Genomic DNA, 18,399 nt, shown 5'->3' with positions numbered 1-18,399 from the left:
CAGTACTTAGCACAGTCTGGGACACAGCACTTAATAAATGCTTGTTGAAGACTTTTCTTCCCCTACTCCCCCCACCCAAAACACACTAATCACCCTAGTTAACTAGTTAACTACTCAGGGTAAAGAAAGAGAGCCCAAGACGGGACTTTTCTCATGTAGCTTTGACCCAATTAGTGTTTGGAGCTGACCTTGCAAACCAAAAATTGAACGTATTCTCCCTCAGTTTCATAAATTTTTCGTACCACTTCCTGTATGATGGTGGGGTTGCTTTGACTTAAAGGGAAAGCAGAAGCTATTTGGACATGTTTGAGAACACAACATCTTTATTGCCCAAACCAAGTATTGGGTAACCCCTTCAAGAAGGTGAAGATGCAGTGTTTTGCTTGAGGCAGTCACTGCAGGGACAGTTTCCCTCCACCTCCATAAGCAGAGACACCCAGGAGACATAGCAGTGGAACGCAGCCGACATCTGCCAACATTACCTCCAGGTAGCTCTCACTAATCCTTCTCTCTTTGTGTCTTCCTTCCTGCCTACCTCTCTAATAAGGTTCCTATTGGTAAACTGCTCCTAGCATCCTTGGAAATGAAAGATTTGTATATTCTAAAGGGAACCATTGTTAATATAATGAGGGAAGTTGTGTAAAACACTGAAAAGAATGCTGGATTTCAAGTCAGAGGATCCGGGTTCTAGTCCTGGCCCTGATGCTGTCCACCTGTATGACCCAGGACAAGTCATTGAACTTCTCTGAAATGTAGTTTCCTCATCTGTAACGTGAGTAGATTGGACTAGATGGTGTCTACGGTCTCTTCTAGCACCAAATCCAAGATGCTATGATAATATAAATATACAAAAATGTAACAAATTCACCCCATAGAATATAGGCACATCTGCTTATGTATCAATGAGAGACATTTATACAGCACCTACTATGTGCCAAGCATTGTGCTAAGCACTTTATAAATATGAACTCATTTGTAACACAGTGTTGGACTTGGAGTCAGGAAGTCCTGGGTTCAAATCTTATCTCAAATTCTTACTGTGTGAACCTGGTCAAGTCATTTAAGCTTTCTGGGGCCTCAATTTCCTAATTTATAAAATGAGGAGGCTGGACTTGAGAATCTATGATTTAGAATCTCATAATTATGGAAATGTTCTCCATCAATACAGACCACAACCCATCTAGGTGTGCTTAGCTTGGGGAATTGTCCTTGGCCTTTTCCAGAGAGAAATGACCTAAGCATCAATAACTTCCTTAAGAACTTTGTAACCTTTCAAGGCAACCACTGAAAGACTCAGGCTGTCCACTGGTTAATTTGTTGCATAATCAGTTCTTTCTCATTATGAAATGAGAAATTCTCATTATTAAAGAAGACCCACTTGGAGATGGTATGCCATAGATTTAGCTTGGTGGTAGAGATCACCTCTCAATCTGTCTCCAATGGTATAATGAAATATTTCCAATTATAACACAAATTACAACACAGCTGCTCTGGCTTGATGATAAGTTAGTTTCCCAGAATAGAAGATCGCCTTTCAGAATAGAAGATTCACTTTTTTTTTCTATATCCCTATCCATATAACTATATACATAGATATATACATAGATATGTCTATATAGAAATAGCTATATAAAAATGTTCATTTTAATTCAATGGTGGGATAATTGTATATATAGTTTATATTATAGATGTGTGTATTGATACTTATAACCCATATATATGTATATGTGTGTATGTATGTAGATATATATATACATACATACATTCATGCACACATCTGTGAGAGGGAGGGAGGGGGAGAGAGTAAGAGAGCAAGTGAGCAAATGAGAGAGAGAGATTTTCTCACCATTTATGCAAATGATTTACTCATTTCAGCTCATTAGGACAAATAAAACACCTACTCCAGGCTAAAGCAATTTTATTATAAAAGAACATTTCAGGATTCAAATTGAGTTGACTACTGGGTGACCTTCCCTAATGTTCAGCACTCCACCTGAGAAGGCCTGATTCACTTGGGTGCATAGAATCAGCTGCAATCACTGTTCTCATATTGGCCAGTGGAGTGGGAAAGTTCTCTATCCTTTTGTCTTCCAGCCAATGACTCAGCAGATTGGAGAGAGTCCACAATGTGTGACCACCCTAACCAACAGTACTCACATCACGCAGTTGGACCAGAATGAGGCAACTAGATCCTCCTATAAGGCTTTGGATGAATCTCTGAAGATGTTCAAAGGGCATCCAAAGGTCCTTGGGGTATGTCAGCCTCTGCTTCCAATGAAAGTTGAGAGCCAGTTTACACAGATAGGCCTGGAGATGTAGACTTGACTAACTTTAACTCTTCATCTTAGTGGCTCTGCTCAGTTGTAATGACATGTGGTTTGGGATTAGCAAATCAAGAAAAGGCAGAGTGCTCATGTAACCTAGAGCAAGGCTTTCTAACCAGTTTTGTTTCTTGGAATCCTTTGGCAATCTGGAGAAACCCATGTACCTCTGCTCAAAATAATGCTTTTGAATGCATAAAATAAAATTCATAGGATTAAAAAGAAAATCAATCAAAATATAAAAAGGAAAAAAAACCCCCAAATTTCCAGACCCCAGGTTAAGAATCCCTGACCTTATGGAAAAAATCCATAAAAGTATGGTATATGGAAAAACTTTAGAATTAGAAGATCTGGGTTTGAATTGAAGCTCTTTCACTTACTATCTATATGACCTTGGGCAAGTAATGTCATTTCTCTGGGCTTTTTTCTTCTCATATATAAAATGAGAGGGTTGGGCCTGGTGATTTAGAAAAATCATTTCAAATTTTAAATCAGTGATGCAGCTATTCTAAACACGCAGGGCTCCATAAGGCTTCACTAGAATGCCAAAGGGGTCTAATGACTCCAAAAAGTTAAGAAGCCCACATCTAAATCCAATCTACGATATGGAAAAGAAACTGGATTCAGAGTTAGGGGAACTGGTTTTCAATGCTGGATTTCCCACCTCAAGCAAGTCACTACATCTGTCTGGGCCTCTCTTTATCATCTATAAAATGAGAGGGTTGGACCAGATGATTTCCAGGATCCTTCCTAGCTCTAGGTCTTATAAGCCTTTTCCTTTTTTTTTTTTCAGCCAAAGACAAGGTTTATTAGAACATTCATCACATTGGGCAGATTCTTAAGGAGTCTGAACATTAGTGAGATGTTGGCTAAATTACAAGAATCAGAGCAGTGGGTAGATTTTAAGAATCTGAGCAGTGGCTAGATTATAAGAATCTAAGCACCTTAATGGAGACAAGATGGACCTTATATACACTAAGACTACGGGAGGGATCTAGGAGCGGCCAAGTCGTCTATGAGGTAATAGAATTCTAGGGACCTGGACCCCATGGCCAAGGGAGAATGGAGAAGTGACCTGGGGTCATAGGGAGCTCCACAATGATTTTGCCAGTTGATTATAACCTGAGAATTATAGCCTGAGGGGACCCCCAGAGATTTGCCCCTGTGGGAAAGTCCAGGGTTTTTCCTTTTTGGGGTCTAGATCCCATCCTCATCATTCCACCCTCAAACAAATGGGGCCCAAATTCTTTTGGGGTAAGGGGCGAAGGTATCAGGTTTTGAAACTGCTTCCTGCTGGCAAGGGGCGTAGAGCTGTCCCTGCCTCGAGGGGGTCCCAATGAGGAGGTTGACTGGAACGGAGCACAGGCTGCATCCGGGCAATGATGGGGGGGGACATTGACTGGTACCCACTGTTTACTATCAATTGTAGATGAATGACCTGTAGTCTGGAAGACACAAATCCGACAGAAAAAACTGCAGAGTCCAGATACAAAGCAGGGACTAGATTTAGGACGCAAATATGAGAGGATAAAACATCCTTAACTTTGTTTGGATTCAGGTAATTCAGTTTTCCAACCATGCAGTATCAAATCCACCTCATAACCAGACTCAAGAATAGCCAGGTGGGTAACATTCCCTTTCAAAGGAACATAATGGGGAAACTGAGCCAGGAGGATCCCATCTTAGACTGAGGCTAGAATTGTCCTCTTAGCTTTTCCCAATGCTGACTTCCCACCAGTATCACATTCTCTGAGTAGCTTGTGGCATTTCTCTCAACTGGTGGATTATTGATTGTCAATGGATTGTGATCCACCAGACAATTCAAAGTAAAATCCTATGAGCTTTTACCTCAAACAGCAAGTTTTAGTAATCACAGCTTAGGAAAAACTTTTCCAGGATTTACATCTCAAATTTAAATTTGTCCTGGTGTAAAAAGCCAATCGTTAGAGATTTCTATACACTTGCAAATTCTCAGCAAGACAGAGCCCAAACAAACTTTTTGGCAAGTTTACACATTAAAACAATAACCAACAATAGCCACATTATTTTAGCAGTAACCAAATTATGAAAAGTTGCTTGACATAACTGATAGAAAAAGTTCACCAATCTGAAACTTGAAACAAACCCATTACCAATCAGGTGACTTCAGTTTCGTTAAATGTACTTCCCAATTACTTTACACAGAGAATCAACATGTCATCATTAACAGTTAAAATTACAAATTTAAAAGAGCATGCTTACCCAAGTTCAGAGGCCAGTTTCTTTACCTTCAGCAGGATGTGCTGAACCTGGGTGATGCTTCCAGGCAAAGGTTGCCCTAGGGCCCAAGGCCATTGCCAGGGGAGCCCACGCTATAGCTGCAGCTCCTCTTCCCTTCCTTTCCCAGGTGGAGGAGGGCAAAATCAAACTGAGGGGTAAAGGTTGAAACTCTCTTTTCCTATGAGAGGGGTTAACAGATACCCTCTTGACTGAAGAGAGGCGAGTGGGAGAAAGGAGCGACCAGGATTGTAAGGAGTCTCAAAATTCCGTAATGATCAATCACAAAACCTCCAGAGTCTGCCAAGATATTTTTAGCTGTTCTAACTTTTCCCTGTAACGTCCATGAAGGAGGATTCAGGGGTGTAGGGGGAAGGGAGCAAGTAAGCCTCAGGGAACCAAAAAGCATCTGCAGTTTTCCCCAATTCCCTAGTGCTGAGCGAATTGACAAAATTGGGCATACACTTCCAGATAGGGTGTCCGTCCTTGTCCTCTATGCTGCAGAAAGTGTACCCAGATCCATGGCTTCAAATCGACCCAGTGAACCAAGAGCTGGAGAGTGTCAGGCTGAGTGCTGGACAGCCTCATAACTGTCTGCCCCAAAAACACCTCCAACTCTTGGTGCTTGGAGAGCAACAACTGCAGAGCAAAAAAAAGGGGGGGACGCTTATGTACCTTCAAGTCTTGGCTAAAGAAGAACTTGGGGTTAGGCAGTTTCCCCATATGGCTCACCAAAATGATGAGGTTCAGGGGTTTAGAGGTTCTGGGACCCCAAAATCACAACATGCAGATCCTGCCTGAAAGAATTTGACCCAAGCCTTCTTTCGGCCAAAGACAAGGTTTATTAGAACATTCATCATTTTGGGCAGACTCTTAAGGAGTCTGAACATTAGTGAGCTGTTGGCTAGATTATAAGATTCTAAGCCAAGTCTTTTCCTTTGAAGCCCTTATCTCACACCCCCGTGATGGTATTTGGATTTATCCAGGGGTGGGGAACCTGAGGCCTTGAGGCCTCGTGTAATCCTCTAGGTCCTTGAGTGTGGCTTTTTGACTGAGTCCAAATCTGTAAAACTTGGACTCAGTCAAAAGGTCGCACCTCTATAACCTCTTCTGTTCCAGATATCCTCCGTTTCTGGACTCATTTGACAGTCAGGGATGGGGTACTCATATGATGTCAGTAATTATAATTTCATCTCTGGATAGGTGGGATGTGGTCAGGTTAATTTCCTTGTAAAGCAAGGAGTAGGATGGAGAGGAAGGGGAAACCTTGTGTAATTCATTGTGGTTCCTTAATTGTAACCATCCTCTTCTCCAGTTAAAAAAACAAAAAGTAAATAGGCCTCTTTATTTTGTCTTTCTTTTCCTTACAGGCTCTCCAGATCCTGAACGGGAGTATGATCTTTGCCTTAGGGGTATTTTTAGGCTTATTAAAACATACTTTTGATTTCTCCGGAACCGCCTTTTTCATGCTCTACATAGGCTACCCTTTCTGGGGAGCTGCATTTGTGAGTACTCTCAACCACTAACGTTTTGGATTTCTTTTTTCTCTGCTCATGTTGATTTTCCCTCTAGTAGAATTTAAGTTCCTTGAAGATATGCATTGTAACATGTTTATTTGTATCACCAGTCCATAGCATAATACCTGGCATGGAATGAATACTTGTTGAATGAACATATTGATGAAAATTCACACTTGTAGTAATTTTATGGTTTATAAAGCACTCAGTTCCATGAGACAAGACGACTGAACCTGGCTGGACCTTCTCACAACTTGGGAGTCAGCAACTTTGGTAATGCTTACCTACATACCACAGAAATTTTATGAAAAAAGGATGTAGGGTTTCTGTGGTCACTGCATAAGGATGAGAACCTTAAAAGTGCTGAGAAAGGTGGAGTAATTTACAAAGTGAGGTAACGCAAAGAGCTCTGGGACTGGAGTCAAGAGTCTGTGAGCTCGAGTCACGTTTTGTCACTGATTCCTCGTGTCATAACGATAGTGACAATGACAATAGCAGCAACAGCCAGCTTCCAGGGTTGTTATAAGGATAAAATGAAATAATACTTTGTAAAGTACCTTGTAAAACATATATATACACACACACACACACACACACACACACGTATGTATTACTTAGTCTTATCAATACATAGTATATAGTGATAATACCTAGCATTGATTAGTAATACTAATTAATATTAATAATTATAGCTAATTATTTTATGATAACAATAGTTAATATACATATAATGCTGGTTTTGGGAGGTAGACGTTTTATTATTATTCCCCTTTTACAAATAAGGAAGCCGAGGCTGAGAGAGGTGAAATGATTTGTCCAGGATCATATGGATAGTGAATGAGGCTAGATTTGAACTCAGATCTTCCCAACTCCAGATACAACAATCCTATCTACTATACCACCTTGCTTGTTTTTAAGCCAATGATTTCCCATTTCTGAGCTTCAATTTCTCCCTTTTGTAAAACCCAGGCAGACTTGATACCCTAACTCTGATATTATGCTATTCTATTTGCCTGTGGTAGAGCCTTCCAGTTTATATTGGTCTGATCAGTCACAGTCAGACACGCCGTATCTTGACCCCGACCTTTGAGAATGAAGGACAATAACCAAGTCTAGGAAAAGTAAAATAAGACGAATCCTGATGGATACATTTTTAACATAATGGGACATGGACTGGTTTTAGAGTAAGAGTATGGGGAAAAGCCTGAGCGTTGCATCAGTATCTATGAAATGTCCAAAGAACCTCAGAGGAAGACCTCTGATCTTTTAGGCATATTCCCTGTGGAGGACTTAGGGAAAGAAATGGAAAAAAAAATCACAATGGATGAAAACTCAAGGATGGATAGCAATCTGTGACAGTTAGGGGAATGATACCTAATGGTAACAATAAGAATAAGTATAAAAATAGCTCATGTACACAGAGTACTTCAGAGTTGTGAATCAATTGACAAACATTATCTCCCTGAGCCTTATAACAACCCCATGAGCTATGTGCTATTATTATTCCCATTTAATAGATAAAGAAACTGAGTTTCCGGAAGTTTATGCTACCTTTAACTGCCAGAAGCAGGATTCAAACCCAGGTCTTGTTGCTTACTAACACAAGTGAATTTAGGGATGTGGCGTCTAGGCCAGCATCTTGCCTACTAGCTGAATACTTGGTGAGCCACGTCGAGAGGAAGGAGACAATATGGTTGAAGCCTGACATTTCTTTACGATGTTTCTTATTTTATTACCAGTTCATCACTTCAGGATCCCTTTCCGTTGCAGCTGGAGGAAAACCCACAAGGAATTTGGTAAGTGATAACACTCTTGCTTTTTCTCTCAGGACATAGAAAGAGTCTAATCTTTTTCCTTCTAAGAGAAGATATATCACTCAACCAGCCTCCATTTAGTGTGGCTCTGGGGCATGGAGACTCATGCCTTCAAGTCCATTTTACTGAGCAGGCTGAGGCTGGTAGATCACTTGAGTTCAGAAGTTCTAGATCTAAAGCTGATTGGGTGTCTATACTAGTCTGGTACCAATAGGGTGAGCCCCGGGAGCAGGGTGCTACAAGGCTTCCTAATGAGGGGCAAACTGGGCCAGTTTGGAAATGTTAGCCAAGGCCACCTTAGTCAGTAAGAAATGCTTACTCTGTGCCAGTCACTATGTTAAGTGATGGAGATACAAAAAAGTTCCCTGCCCTTACAGGGTTTACAATCTAGGAGACAACAAGCATTTGGATATGTACAAACAAACTATATACAGGATAAATAGGAAATAATTAACAGAGGGAAGGCACTGGAATTAATAGGGGTTAGGAAAGGCTTCCTCTAGAAGATGGGATTTTAGTTCGGATTTAAAGGAAGCCAATAGGTAGAGACGATCAGGGAGATCATTGCAGGCATGGGAGATAGAAAACATTCCCAGAGCTGAGAGATGGAGTGTCTTGCTCATGGAATAGCAAGGAAAAGCAGTGTTACTAGATCAAAGGGTACCTGAGAGAAAATGAGTTGTAAGAAGACTTGAAATGTAGGTGGGGGCTAGATTATGAAAGGCTTTTTGAACACCAAACAAGATTTTGTATTTAGTACGCACCATTTGAATTTTAACATAAGGGAAACTGAGGCAAATCTTCATGCAAGATAACCTTTATTAAGAGGGGAATGTCACCTGCCAATAAATGGGCAAGTGGATTGCCTTTATTACGCCAAAGACCCCAAGGAGAAGGACAGTACCCCTTTTATAAATTTTGGGGCATACAGAACAATGGAATAGGATAGATGACATCATGGGGTGGAGGGCAACACAATTGTTTACAAAGCTGACATACAGGGAACAACATGATTCATTGGAAGTTTGGTAATGGGGATGAGCAACAACCCCTCCCCCTTCTCTCGTGAGACTAAGCAGTGCTCTTTCTTGAAGTCCAGCTGTGAGACAGCAGCCCAGACTTTTGAACAGCAAACCAGATATCCTTGAAGGATAGCTTGGTAGAGGAAAGGTATCAGGCCTGGCTCCCTTTGTGTTCACACACATTCCCCAAGGTTTGCAAAATTCCTTGAGACAAGAATAGAGCCATGATTGGCAGGAGAGCTGGATTTCTTAAATTAACCCTTTACAGGCCAGCTGAATTCTGAACTAAGTTCAGAGTCAAAGAACCATGACTTAAAAAGTTATGGGACAAAAGGAGTTACAGGACAAAATCAATTAATTATAAATAAGATCAATAAGAAAACGATACAGGATCGATCTTAATCTTTTCAGATCTTTGCAACAACAAGGAGCCGTTGGAGTTTATTGAGGAGAAAAGTGACCTGGTCAGTCCTGCACTTTAAGAAAATCACTTTGGTGGCTGAATGTAGGATAGATTGGAGTGGAGAGAGATTTGAGTCAGGCACAGAACCACCAGCAGGTCATTTTTAATAGTCCAGGAATGAGGTGATGAGGTTTTGTGCCAGAGCGGTAGCATTGTCAGAGGAGGGAAGGGGCCATTCTTCAGAGATGTCGTGAAGGTGAAATCATCAGGCTTTGGCAACAGATAGATAGGGGAGGGTGAGAGATAGTGAGGCGCTATGACTCTTTTTCATTCATCCAAGGTTTGGGTGTGTCTGGAAAGTATGGAAAGTTCATTAGAAGATGAGTTAAGAATGAATAAAGCAAACTTGCAAACTCTTACCCTGGGAAGAGATGATATTATCAAGGATGAATGATGGGAATTTCTGAGACTTCACATCTAATGTCCCCATCAGCTAACAAAAACTGAAGAAGAAAGGTATTGTGGGTAGTGGTCTGGGTCTGGACCTGTGGAAACCTGGTATCGTGTCTTGACTCTGACAAATACTAGCCATGTAACCATGAGAAAACTACTCAATCTCTCACCTTCCCAGTCAATTTTCTAAGACTAAGTCACAGAAGAGTTGACAATTGCAGTAATGAAGGGAGTTTTCGCACAGGGAGATCTCCACATTTGTGAAGTCATAGGCCCAGACCCATTCCCCCAAATAACTCAACTAGTTATGAATTTGTCATTGTATATCTTTAATTCTTCCACCAATGGAGATTACCAACCAGTTTTATGAATTGTCTACAAAAAGCAGCCAGTGGTTAGCCTTATTAAATCGTGATACTTCAAATACATATCAACTGCCTCCCATATAGAAAACAATCTTCCACATGCTGTAGATATGTAATATTTAGATAAGACACAGACTTTGTCCTGGTGGAGTTTGCAATCTAATAGGGGGAGAAATAACAAACACAGATAACTAATTTAAAATGTTGCCCAGATGTACCAGGGCATTACAGTACAAAGTGATGTAGAAGATTGCAGGGGAGAAGTTGACTCTTCTCTCTTTCTATCTCATACTCTCCCACAAGCCAGAGATTCAATACAGAAATATCCTTTTGTACTGCTCACACATCCAGACATGTTGTTATTGTTGTTCAGTCATTTCAGTTGTGTGTGACTCTTTGTGACCCCATTCGGGGTTCTCTTGGTAAAGATGCTGGAGTGGTTTGCCATTTCCCTCTCCAGCTCATTTTAGAGAGGAGGAAACTGAGGCAAACAGGGCTAAGTGACTTGCCCAGGGTCACATAGCTAGTAAGTATCTGATGCCAGATTTGAACTCAGCAAGATGAGCCTTTCTGAATCCATGGTCCGGCACTTTATCCACTGCACCACCTATCTGCCCCTATGTAGGCATGACAAAAGAATAAATTTGGAGTTAGAGGAACTAAGTTCAAATCCCAGCTCCATACTTATCGTGTGACTTCAGACAACACACTTTCCCTTCTTAGCCTGTTTCTTCATTGGTGAAACGAAAAAGTTAAGACTAGGTCATCCTAAAAGTAGCACTAATTCTGTAAAAATTATTATCAGATGCATTTCTGTGTTGCCTGGAAAAATAGAGGGTTTGTTCTGTGCCCATATGTACTTCATGTTCTTGTGATCATTTTTTCAGGTGCAAAGCAGTTTTGGGATGAACATTGCCAGTGCAACTATCTCTGTAGTTGGGTTCATTTTTCTCTCGATCAATTTTGTGCTAAATGCCTGGCAAGTCAACAGTTGTTCATTGGCAGCTCCTAACGTGTGCACTTTGACCACTTTCACATTGGCTGTAAGTCTTTGCATATTCTGCGGGGTCAGATAGTAATTGTGTGATGCCGAACCGTGCGCAGAGCCAGAGAGATTGGGGTGCACAATTGTTGGCTGGGGCCAGTAGAACTGAAGTCAAGGATGGGAATGCATAAAGGTTGAAAGGGGGTAGAGTCAGTAAATGGGGCAATGTAGATCCAAAGAGTGCGTGAAAACCAGAAGCCAAGAGGGAATAAATGACTGAGGCTGGGCAAATATTGGGAAGGCAGGAAGGCTGAAAGAGCTAGAGGGAGAGATAGGAAAACTGGTCCAAGGATGGTAATCAGTCCAAATATCAGTCACAATGATACACAAGAAAAAAGGACCTTCAACAGATGGTAACCAATGCTTCTACCAGCCTTTAATGTTTACAAAATGCTTTGCATACATTGTCCTACTTGAGGACCCTGTGAATTGGGTAATCTGATGTCTGGACTGGATCTGTAATATCTGTTGGTAGAGAAGAGTCCTACTGAAGAAACTAACTATACCTCCTCAGTAATTATAACTGGTATACCACTTTATGGATGAGGAAACTGAGGCTCACGGAGGTGAAATGATTTGCTTCGAAATCACAAAGATGGTAAGTGGCAGTGGTGGGATTTTAATCTTGGTCTCTGTCAACTTCAAGTCCACCACTCTTTCCATTACCATTTACTAAACACCTGCTATTCACACGGTAGTATGGCATAATGGATAGAGAGCTGTTCTTGGAGTTAGGTACACTTAAGTTCAAGACCTACTTTTGTCTCTGTGATCCCGAGCAAGTCATTTAATCTCTCATGCAACTCTCTTCTAAGAATATAAATTAAGACTACTATTGGTACATAGAGTTTCTCATTTAGAGTTCCTATACCATTGAAATCATAGATCTAGTCCCCACTCCTACCCTAACAAAAAGAAAAAAAAGAAAGGAAAAAACACAAAGTACAAAGAATGCAAAGAGAAAAAAAAATAAGACAGTCTCTACTATCTAGGAGCCAATAATCTTATTCAACTTTGCATCTGAGGTGACTGTATCTTACATAGGAAAGTTCTAATTGATCTTTGCAATAATCATCAGAGTATGACTGTCCTGGTCAGGTCAGGACCTAGGTTTTAGGCTAGGACAGTACATCAGCTTTCAGCCTTTAACTGATCCAGAACTATTTGGGGCTGGATAAGGGCTTTTCCAGTGGAAAAATCGGGCTTCAATCAGGATTAGAAAACCATCCTTTCTGATTTGCTGGTTGACCTGATTTTCACACTGATTTCCACAGGGGATCCTGTCTTTGATGCTGATACTCACTGTGCTAGAATTCTGCATTACCATCTCTTTCACAATCCTGGAGTGTAAAGCAAACTGTTGTGACTCTAATGAGGTGAGTTCGTGTTGTGGACCACATGTGGGTCTCATATTTGACACCTCTGAACAACACTCCATGTCTCCACTTTATCTCTTTTTAATTTTTTTTGAACACTCTGTACTTTGGTTTCCAATCTCACCATTCAACTGAAACTACTCTCTCCAAATTTAGCGATGCCTTTTTATCAGGCTTTATCTTTCTTGACCTCTCTGTAGCTTTCGACACTGGCAGACACTTCCTGCTGGATGTTTTCTCCTTTCTTGGTTCTCATTAAAATTCTCTCTTTTTGTTCCCCTCTCCTTGTCTGACCGTTCCTTTTTAGTTTACTGTGTTAAATCTTCATCCATGCCATGCCCACTAATCAGGTGTACCCCAGGGTTTTCCTGGCAAATGTTTAACAATTGATTCTCTAAATTGTACACTTTACACTCTTTAAAATAATCATTTTTATTTTCTCTATCACTTAAATATAGACAATCAACAAAACGATACATCAAACCTGATTTGTAGTGCTTACAGATTTTTGAGGTGTAAGTGCTTACACTAAAATTTTAACAATGAACTCCAGAGAGCAGACTCCAGCACCCTTACAACTCTTTCCTGGAGTTTCCATTATTTTCTCTCTACACTCTTAAATTGCTGATCTTATCAGTGCCCATGGGTTCAATTTTTCCACGCAGATTCTTAGATCTAGAAGTCAAGCTCTGTTTTCTCTCATGAGTCTTAGTACCTCAATGCCAATTGCCCATCAGATATTTTGAAATAGATAGTTGGCTACTCAAACCAAACTTCCTCTAAACATCCTCTTCTAAACTTTTCTAGAAACATTACAGGTGCCATCATCCTCCTAATCATCAAGGGTCACAATCTTAGTGCCATCTTCAGCTTTTCACTCCCAAACAATCCATAGGTTCTCAAAGTGGGCAATACTACCCTCTGGGGGGGGGTGCTGGAATGATCCAGGTGGGCGGTAATAGACTTGGGGGCAACTGGGGGGCATTGAATAAAAATAAGGGGGCAGTGGAAGCGTAAGGAAAGAAGAGAAGAGAAGAAAACTTTGAAAAACTGTTCATACAAGTTTAATGTGTTGTATAACAGTTAAAGTCATAGTGATTACATTCGTTTCCAAACAGACACACAAAACGTGAGTTATAACCAATCAACGGTCAAGTCCCCCGATAGGTCTTAACAACAGGTGTTGACAGGCGAGCACGTTGTACATTATTGGGAAGTCCAGCATGCATCGGCAGGAATATGAGTATGTAATGACTTGTTTATAATATGATGCTGTATGACTACCTGAGGCAATATTACATCACCAAAATTTCAATTCAGGAAAAAACTCCATAATTTTACAATAAATTATTAAATTTAAGATATGACATTTAAAAAAATTATATATTTTTTGAAATGACATAAGTTGAAAAAAAATCAAAAGATTAAAGAAAGTAGATTTTCAGGGGGCCACTGAGTAATTTTTCTTTTTTTGTAAAGGGGGCGGTAGGCTAAATAAGTTTGGGAATCTCTGATACACAATTAGTTTCTCAGTTTTCATATTTTATATCCATAGCCATCTCTCTCTCTCTCTCTGTGTCTCATATACACAAACGCATACACACAAAATGCAGTGTATACCCATATGTAGTGGCATATATATAATCTTGTATATATAATATATAATTTTTTATATATAATATGATATGGGTAATGTATATATTCATATCCATAGATTTATAGATATCGCTATCTATACATCTATAGATGTAGATTCTCTCTGATATACATATATACATACATATACACATACACAAGTATATATATATTTCTACTTACAAAGCCACCTCTTATTGTTATTCGTCGTCACTTCTCACCTGGACTATTATTGTACTAGCCTTCTAATTAGCCTCGCTGTCTCATCTCTCTCTACTCCAATCAATCTTCTAAGCAACTACCAAAGTCATTTTCTTAAACTGTAGGTCTGACCATAGTAACACCTCCACCCATTTGATAAACTCTGATAGTTCTCTATTATTACCTGCAATACCAAATATAAACTCATTTTTAACACTTAAAGGTCTTCACAATATAGTCCTTTTATACCTTTCCAGTCTTCTGATACTTTAGTCTCCTCCACTCACACTAAGATATAGCCATACTTGGTTTCCTACACATATGGTCCGTCTCCTGTCTCTGGGCCTTTGTACTGGCTGTTCCTCCATGCCCAGAATGATCTCCCTCCTCCCTTTGACCTCTTAGAATCCATAGTTTCAAGGCTCCATTTCAGTACCACTTTCTCTACAAGGCCTTTCCAGCCTGAAGTCTCTCATAGCCTTCTCTAAGGTTGCTTTCCATTTACTCAGTATATATTATCTTCCTATTTAATATGCACATTCTTTCACTATTTGCATGAAGCTCCTTGATTTTTATTTTTGGTTACTGTTGTATGCCCAGATAGTTCAGTGTCTAGCATCCAATAAGGGTTTCACAAATGCTTTTTGATTAGTGTTAAAAGAGATGATGGTGAGATGGTGGGAAGAGATTGAAGGTAATCATTAAGGGCAATGAACAATTTTCTTTTCTTTTTTGTTTGACTTCATACTACAGGTAGTTTTGTCTCTTCCTGATTCTTCTGTGGTCGCTGGGATGCCCCTTGACAAATAGCATTCTGAAAGCTTGGAAACCTCAGTCCCAGTGAATGATACTGAGATACTAAGCAAATAGTCCTAGAGATAGCTCCAGAAACACTCTTTTAAAGCTATCAGTTGAACAAATCTTTATCCTATGGGACCCCACTGAATAGTGTGGCCTCAGTTTTTCCCGTTCAACATAATGTGACTTCTGGGTTCCTTGCAGGCTTCTTCTGTGCCTTTTCCAAACACTTCCCCCCCCCCCCCACTACACATATTTTTGGCTTCATTGGAATTTTGCCTGCTATCATGGAAGATCCCATTGATGAACACTCATTCCCTTCTAGCTGTCTAGAACAAAGAGAGGAAAGATTTAGAGACCAATGAATATGCTGGATGTGCATCATATAAAGATGAACCTCAAGACAGGTGAACTTCAGAGACTAACAATCACAAATGATCTGGACTGGTGATACTGTCATCATGGACACATTTGCCTCAACTGAAACTATAATAGAGATAAAGAACTCTGTTGGCTATTCATTCCTGAGCTTTGGTGAGAAGAATTCAGAGTCCTCTGCCCCATCATACAAGCCTCCCTTCCACTTCAAATTAAACTCCCTGTGACCCAGACCTGGCTGTTTGGGTTGAAACACCTAAGATTTTATTTTTTCTACTATTTTCAATAAATCATGCAATCCCTGTGTTAAACGTGCTGAATGTTTTCTCTATCTGAGTTATGAAAGAATGTAGTCACTTTGACCAATTCAAGTTGTCATCCTTAAAGTATGTGTTGGGGGGAAGAAGGATGTGATGAAGTTATTTACCTTATTGTTCTTCCATTTAGAAATTTCCTTTTTTTAATTTTAATTTTAATTTTTTTTTAGGCAATTGGGGTTAAGTGACTTGCCCAGGGTAATACAGCTGGTAAGTGTCAAGTGTTTGGTCCGAGGCAGGATTTGAACTCAGGTCCTCCTGACTTCAGGTCCGGTGCTCTATCCACCATGCCATCTAGCTGCCCCCATTTAGAAATTTCCAAAGCTGGCTATAGTATTGGATTCTACATTGAGCATTTATTAGATAATTGTAGGATGGGATAAACAACTCTCTATTGCTCAATAAACTATCTTTGATGGATCCTTACCATGATGGCTGTGCTGAAACAGGTGACTGGATCTCTCTTTTTTCCAGAAAGCACACTATAAAAGTTCTCAATTCAAATTCCTTAGGAGGGGTAACAGAGTCTCCTTCTACACTGGAGCCAGAGGAGAGAAACCAAGTCTCAAAGAAAAGGTTGGCATTGACACTCAAAGAAAGATATTCCCATGTCTTAGTGGTGCTCCCCCCTCCATCTCAGGAGGCTGTGTCCAGCTCTTCTGAAGGATCTTGTACACGTGGAAAAAGGAACTGAATGGAAGGGTCATGATGGGCGTTGAGCTACTTTCGCCTTTTAAGACTATTAGGGCCGCTGCCTAATTATTGTAACTTTAGAGAACCTTAAAGAACCAGGTCAGTCCAGTTATAGTTTCAGTAGACCGCAAGCTTAATATAAACAAGCAGTATGCATGTCAACAAATTGTTTTTAAAATATTAAGGACAGGGATATAGACTTGTGATTTCATTGGTATATGGGCAAGGGAACTCCTTGTAACAATGCAAATTTGTGCCTTCTCTGCAACTTACAGTCTTTGAGAATTGACTAGAACACTGAGAGACTATCTGGCTTGTCAGTATGTATTGAAGTCTGAACTTGAACCCAAGTCTTCCTAGATCTGAAGCTCACTCTCTATTCACTGTGCCACACTCCCTCTCATTTTAACCTGAATTAGTGATAGGTTTGTCTCATAGAATTTCAGTGGAAATATCATCCAGTCTGTCCCTCAGCAAGAATTCCCTCCACATCATCCCTAACAAGTGAACTATAGCTTCCAGTGACTACATTGTGGGGAGCAGGAAGGTGTCAAGTTTTGTTGGAATGGAGAGCGTATGAAGGAAAGTAATGCTAAATAAATTTGAAAATAGAGATCAGAGTCACATTATGAAGGGTCTTAAAAACCAAAGAGTTGATTTTATCCTGAAAGCAATGAAGCTTCTCCTCCTCCTCCGTCGTCTTCTTCATCTTCTTCTTCTCGCAGAAGAATGACATGGCTAGAAATGTGCTTTAGTCATCTCAATTTGTTGATGTTCTTAATATTCATTCACTTGTTTACAATTCTAATCAAATACCTCCTTCCCTCCATGATGGGAATGTGTTTTAGATGGCATGTGCTTGTCAAATTTATGAATAATTCAAAGATGACCATCAGGGTGTTGGAGAGGACCTAGCAATGAGTTCTTGGATTCCTTCATCTAAGTCACTTGTGAACATTTTGAACAGAGCAAGGTGTTGAAAAGGGCTCTGGAACATTTTGAGATACCTCCATCCAGAATAGCATTGACCCATCAATCAAAATCCTTTGTACATGGACATTCAATCAGTTCTGTGTACACCTAAGAGTATTTATAGTCCTTATCAACTCTGAGTATTTTCATCCCAACTCCCACTGTTACTGATGAGTCAGGTTCCCAGAATGCTAACCAGTCTGCCTAGATTTCCACCTCAAGTTTATAGGTTTGAGAACGTCTTTCTGAGGTTTTTGTCTTGAGCCCTATTTAATCTATCAATCAATTAATGAACATTTAAGTGCCTACTATGTTCCAGGCACTGTGCTAAGCTATTCATGCTAATTTCTTCACTATGTCATTGGTTCATCCAGTGATGAGCACCCTAGTATCACTTAACCAAATAACATTGATAAGAAACTTAAAAGGTAAGTAAGAAAAGAAATATAAATTCATCTCCCTGAACTAAGGGCGCACTCTTCCCATATCACCTTGGTCCCTGGGGAGAGTGGGCTCCAACTGAAAGCATTTGCCTGACCAAGTCCACTTCCAGGTGAGGCAAAAATGATGGATGGGATTGCTCCTTTGCTTGCAGAAACTGGTGCTTTACTGCGTGGTCTGATTCATTGCTGGGCTGGATCTCATAGGTTGTTCCAGGGGCTGCATTGAAGCACCAGACCATCTTCTTGAAAATTTTGTCATGGATGCCAATGCATGGAGCTTGGACGGCAACCTTTCCTGACCTTTCAAAGTTCATAAGTTCCTAGTTTTATGTCTAAAGGGTAAGGAGAGAGAGAGAGAGAGAGAGAGAGAGAGAGAGAGAGAGAGAGAGA

General features: G+C 40.2%; 1 protein-coding gene across 2 annotated transcripts; it reads left to right on the top strand.

Moving 5' to 3' along the window:
• The first annotated feature begins 401 nt into the window (after positions 1-401).
• On the top strand, positions 402-15,899 carry MS4A3 (membrane spanning 4-domains A3). Of its 2 annotated transcripts, none has more exons than XM_027861329.1 (7): positions 402-488; positions 2,095-2,253; positions 5,948-6,082; positions 7,834-7,890; positions 11,039-11,194; positions 12,471-12,572; positions 15,532-15,899. In XM_027861329.1, exons 2-7 carry the CDS (start codon positions 2,098-2,100, stop codon positions 15,559-15,561), a joined length of 636 nt encoding a protein of 211 aa, XP_027717130.1. In that variant the 5' UTR covers positions 402-488; positions 2,095-2,097; the 3' UTR covers positions 15,562-15,899. The 2 variants fall into 2 exon arrangements, with proteins under 2 accessions (XP_027717130.1, XP_027717129.1); XM_027861328.1 differs by having other exon boundaries at positions 15,162-15,899.
• The last annotated feature ends 2,500 nt before the right edge of the window (positions 15,900-18,399 follow it).

The sequence above is a fragment of the Vombatus ursinus genome, unplaced genomic scaffold (genome assembly GCF_900497805.2).
Source record: "Vombatus ursinus unplaced genomic scaffold, bare-nosed wombat genome assembly UNPS02014662.1, whole genome shotgun sequence".
NCBI classification, from domain to species: Eukaryota; Metazoa; Chordata; class Mammalia; order Diprotodontia; family Vombatidae; genus Vombatus; species Vombatus ursinus.
Note: the sequence above shows the minus strand (reverse complement) of the source record. Positions and strands in the feature narration are given on the sequence as shown.

Bases quoted from the DNA above. Each gene is read 5' to 3' on its own strand.
- MS4A3 (XM_027861328.1), top strand. From the start codon at position 2,098: ATGACTCAGCAGATTGGAGAGAGTCCACAATGTGTGACCACCCTAACC. The intron at 2,254-5,947 runs GTATGTCAGCCT...TTTTCCTTACAG, and splicing joins GGCATCCAAAGGTCCTTGGG to GCTCTCCAGATCCTGAACGG. The intron at 11,195-12,470 runs GTAAGTCTTTGC...TGATTTCCACAG, and splicing joins TGACCACTTTCACATTGGCT to GGGATCCTGTCTTTGATGCT.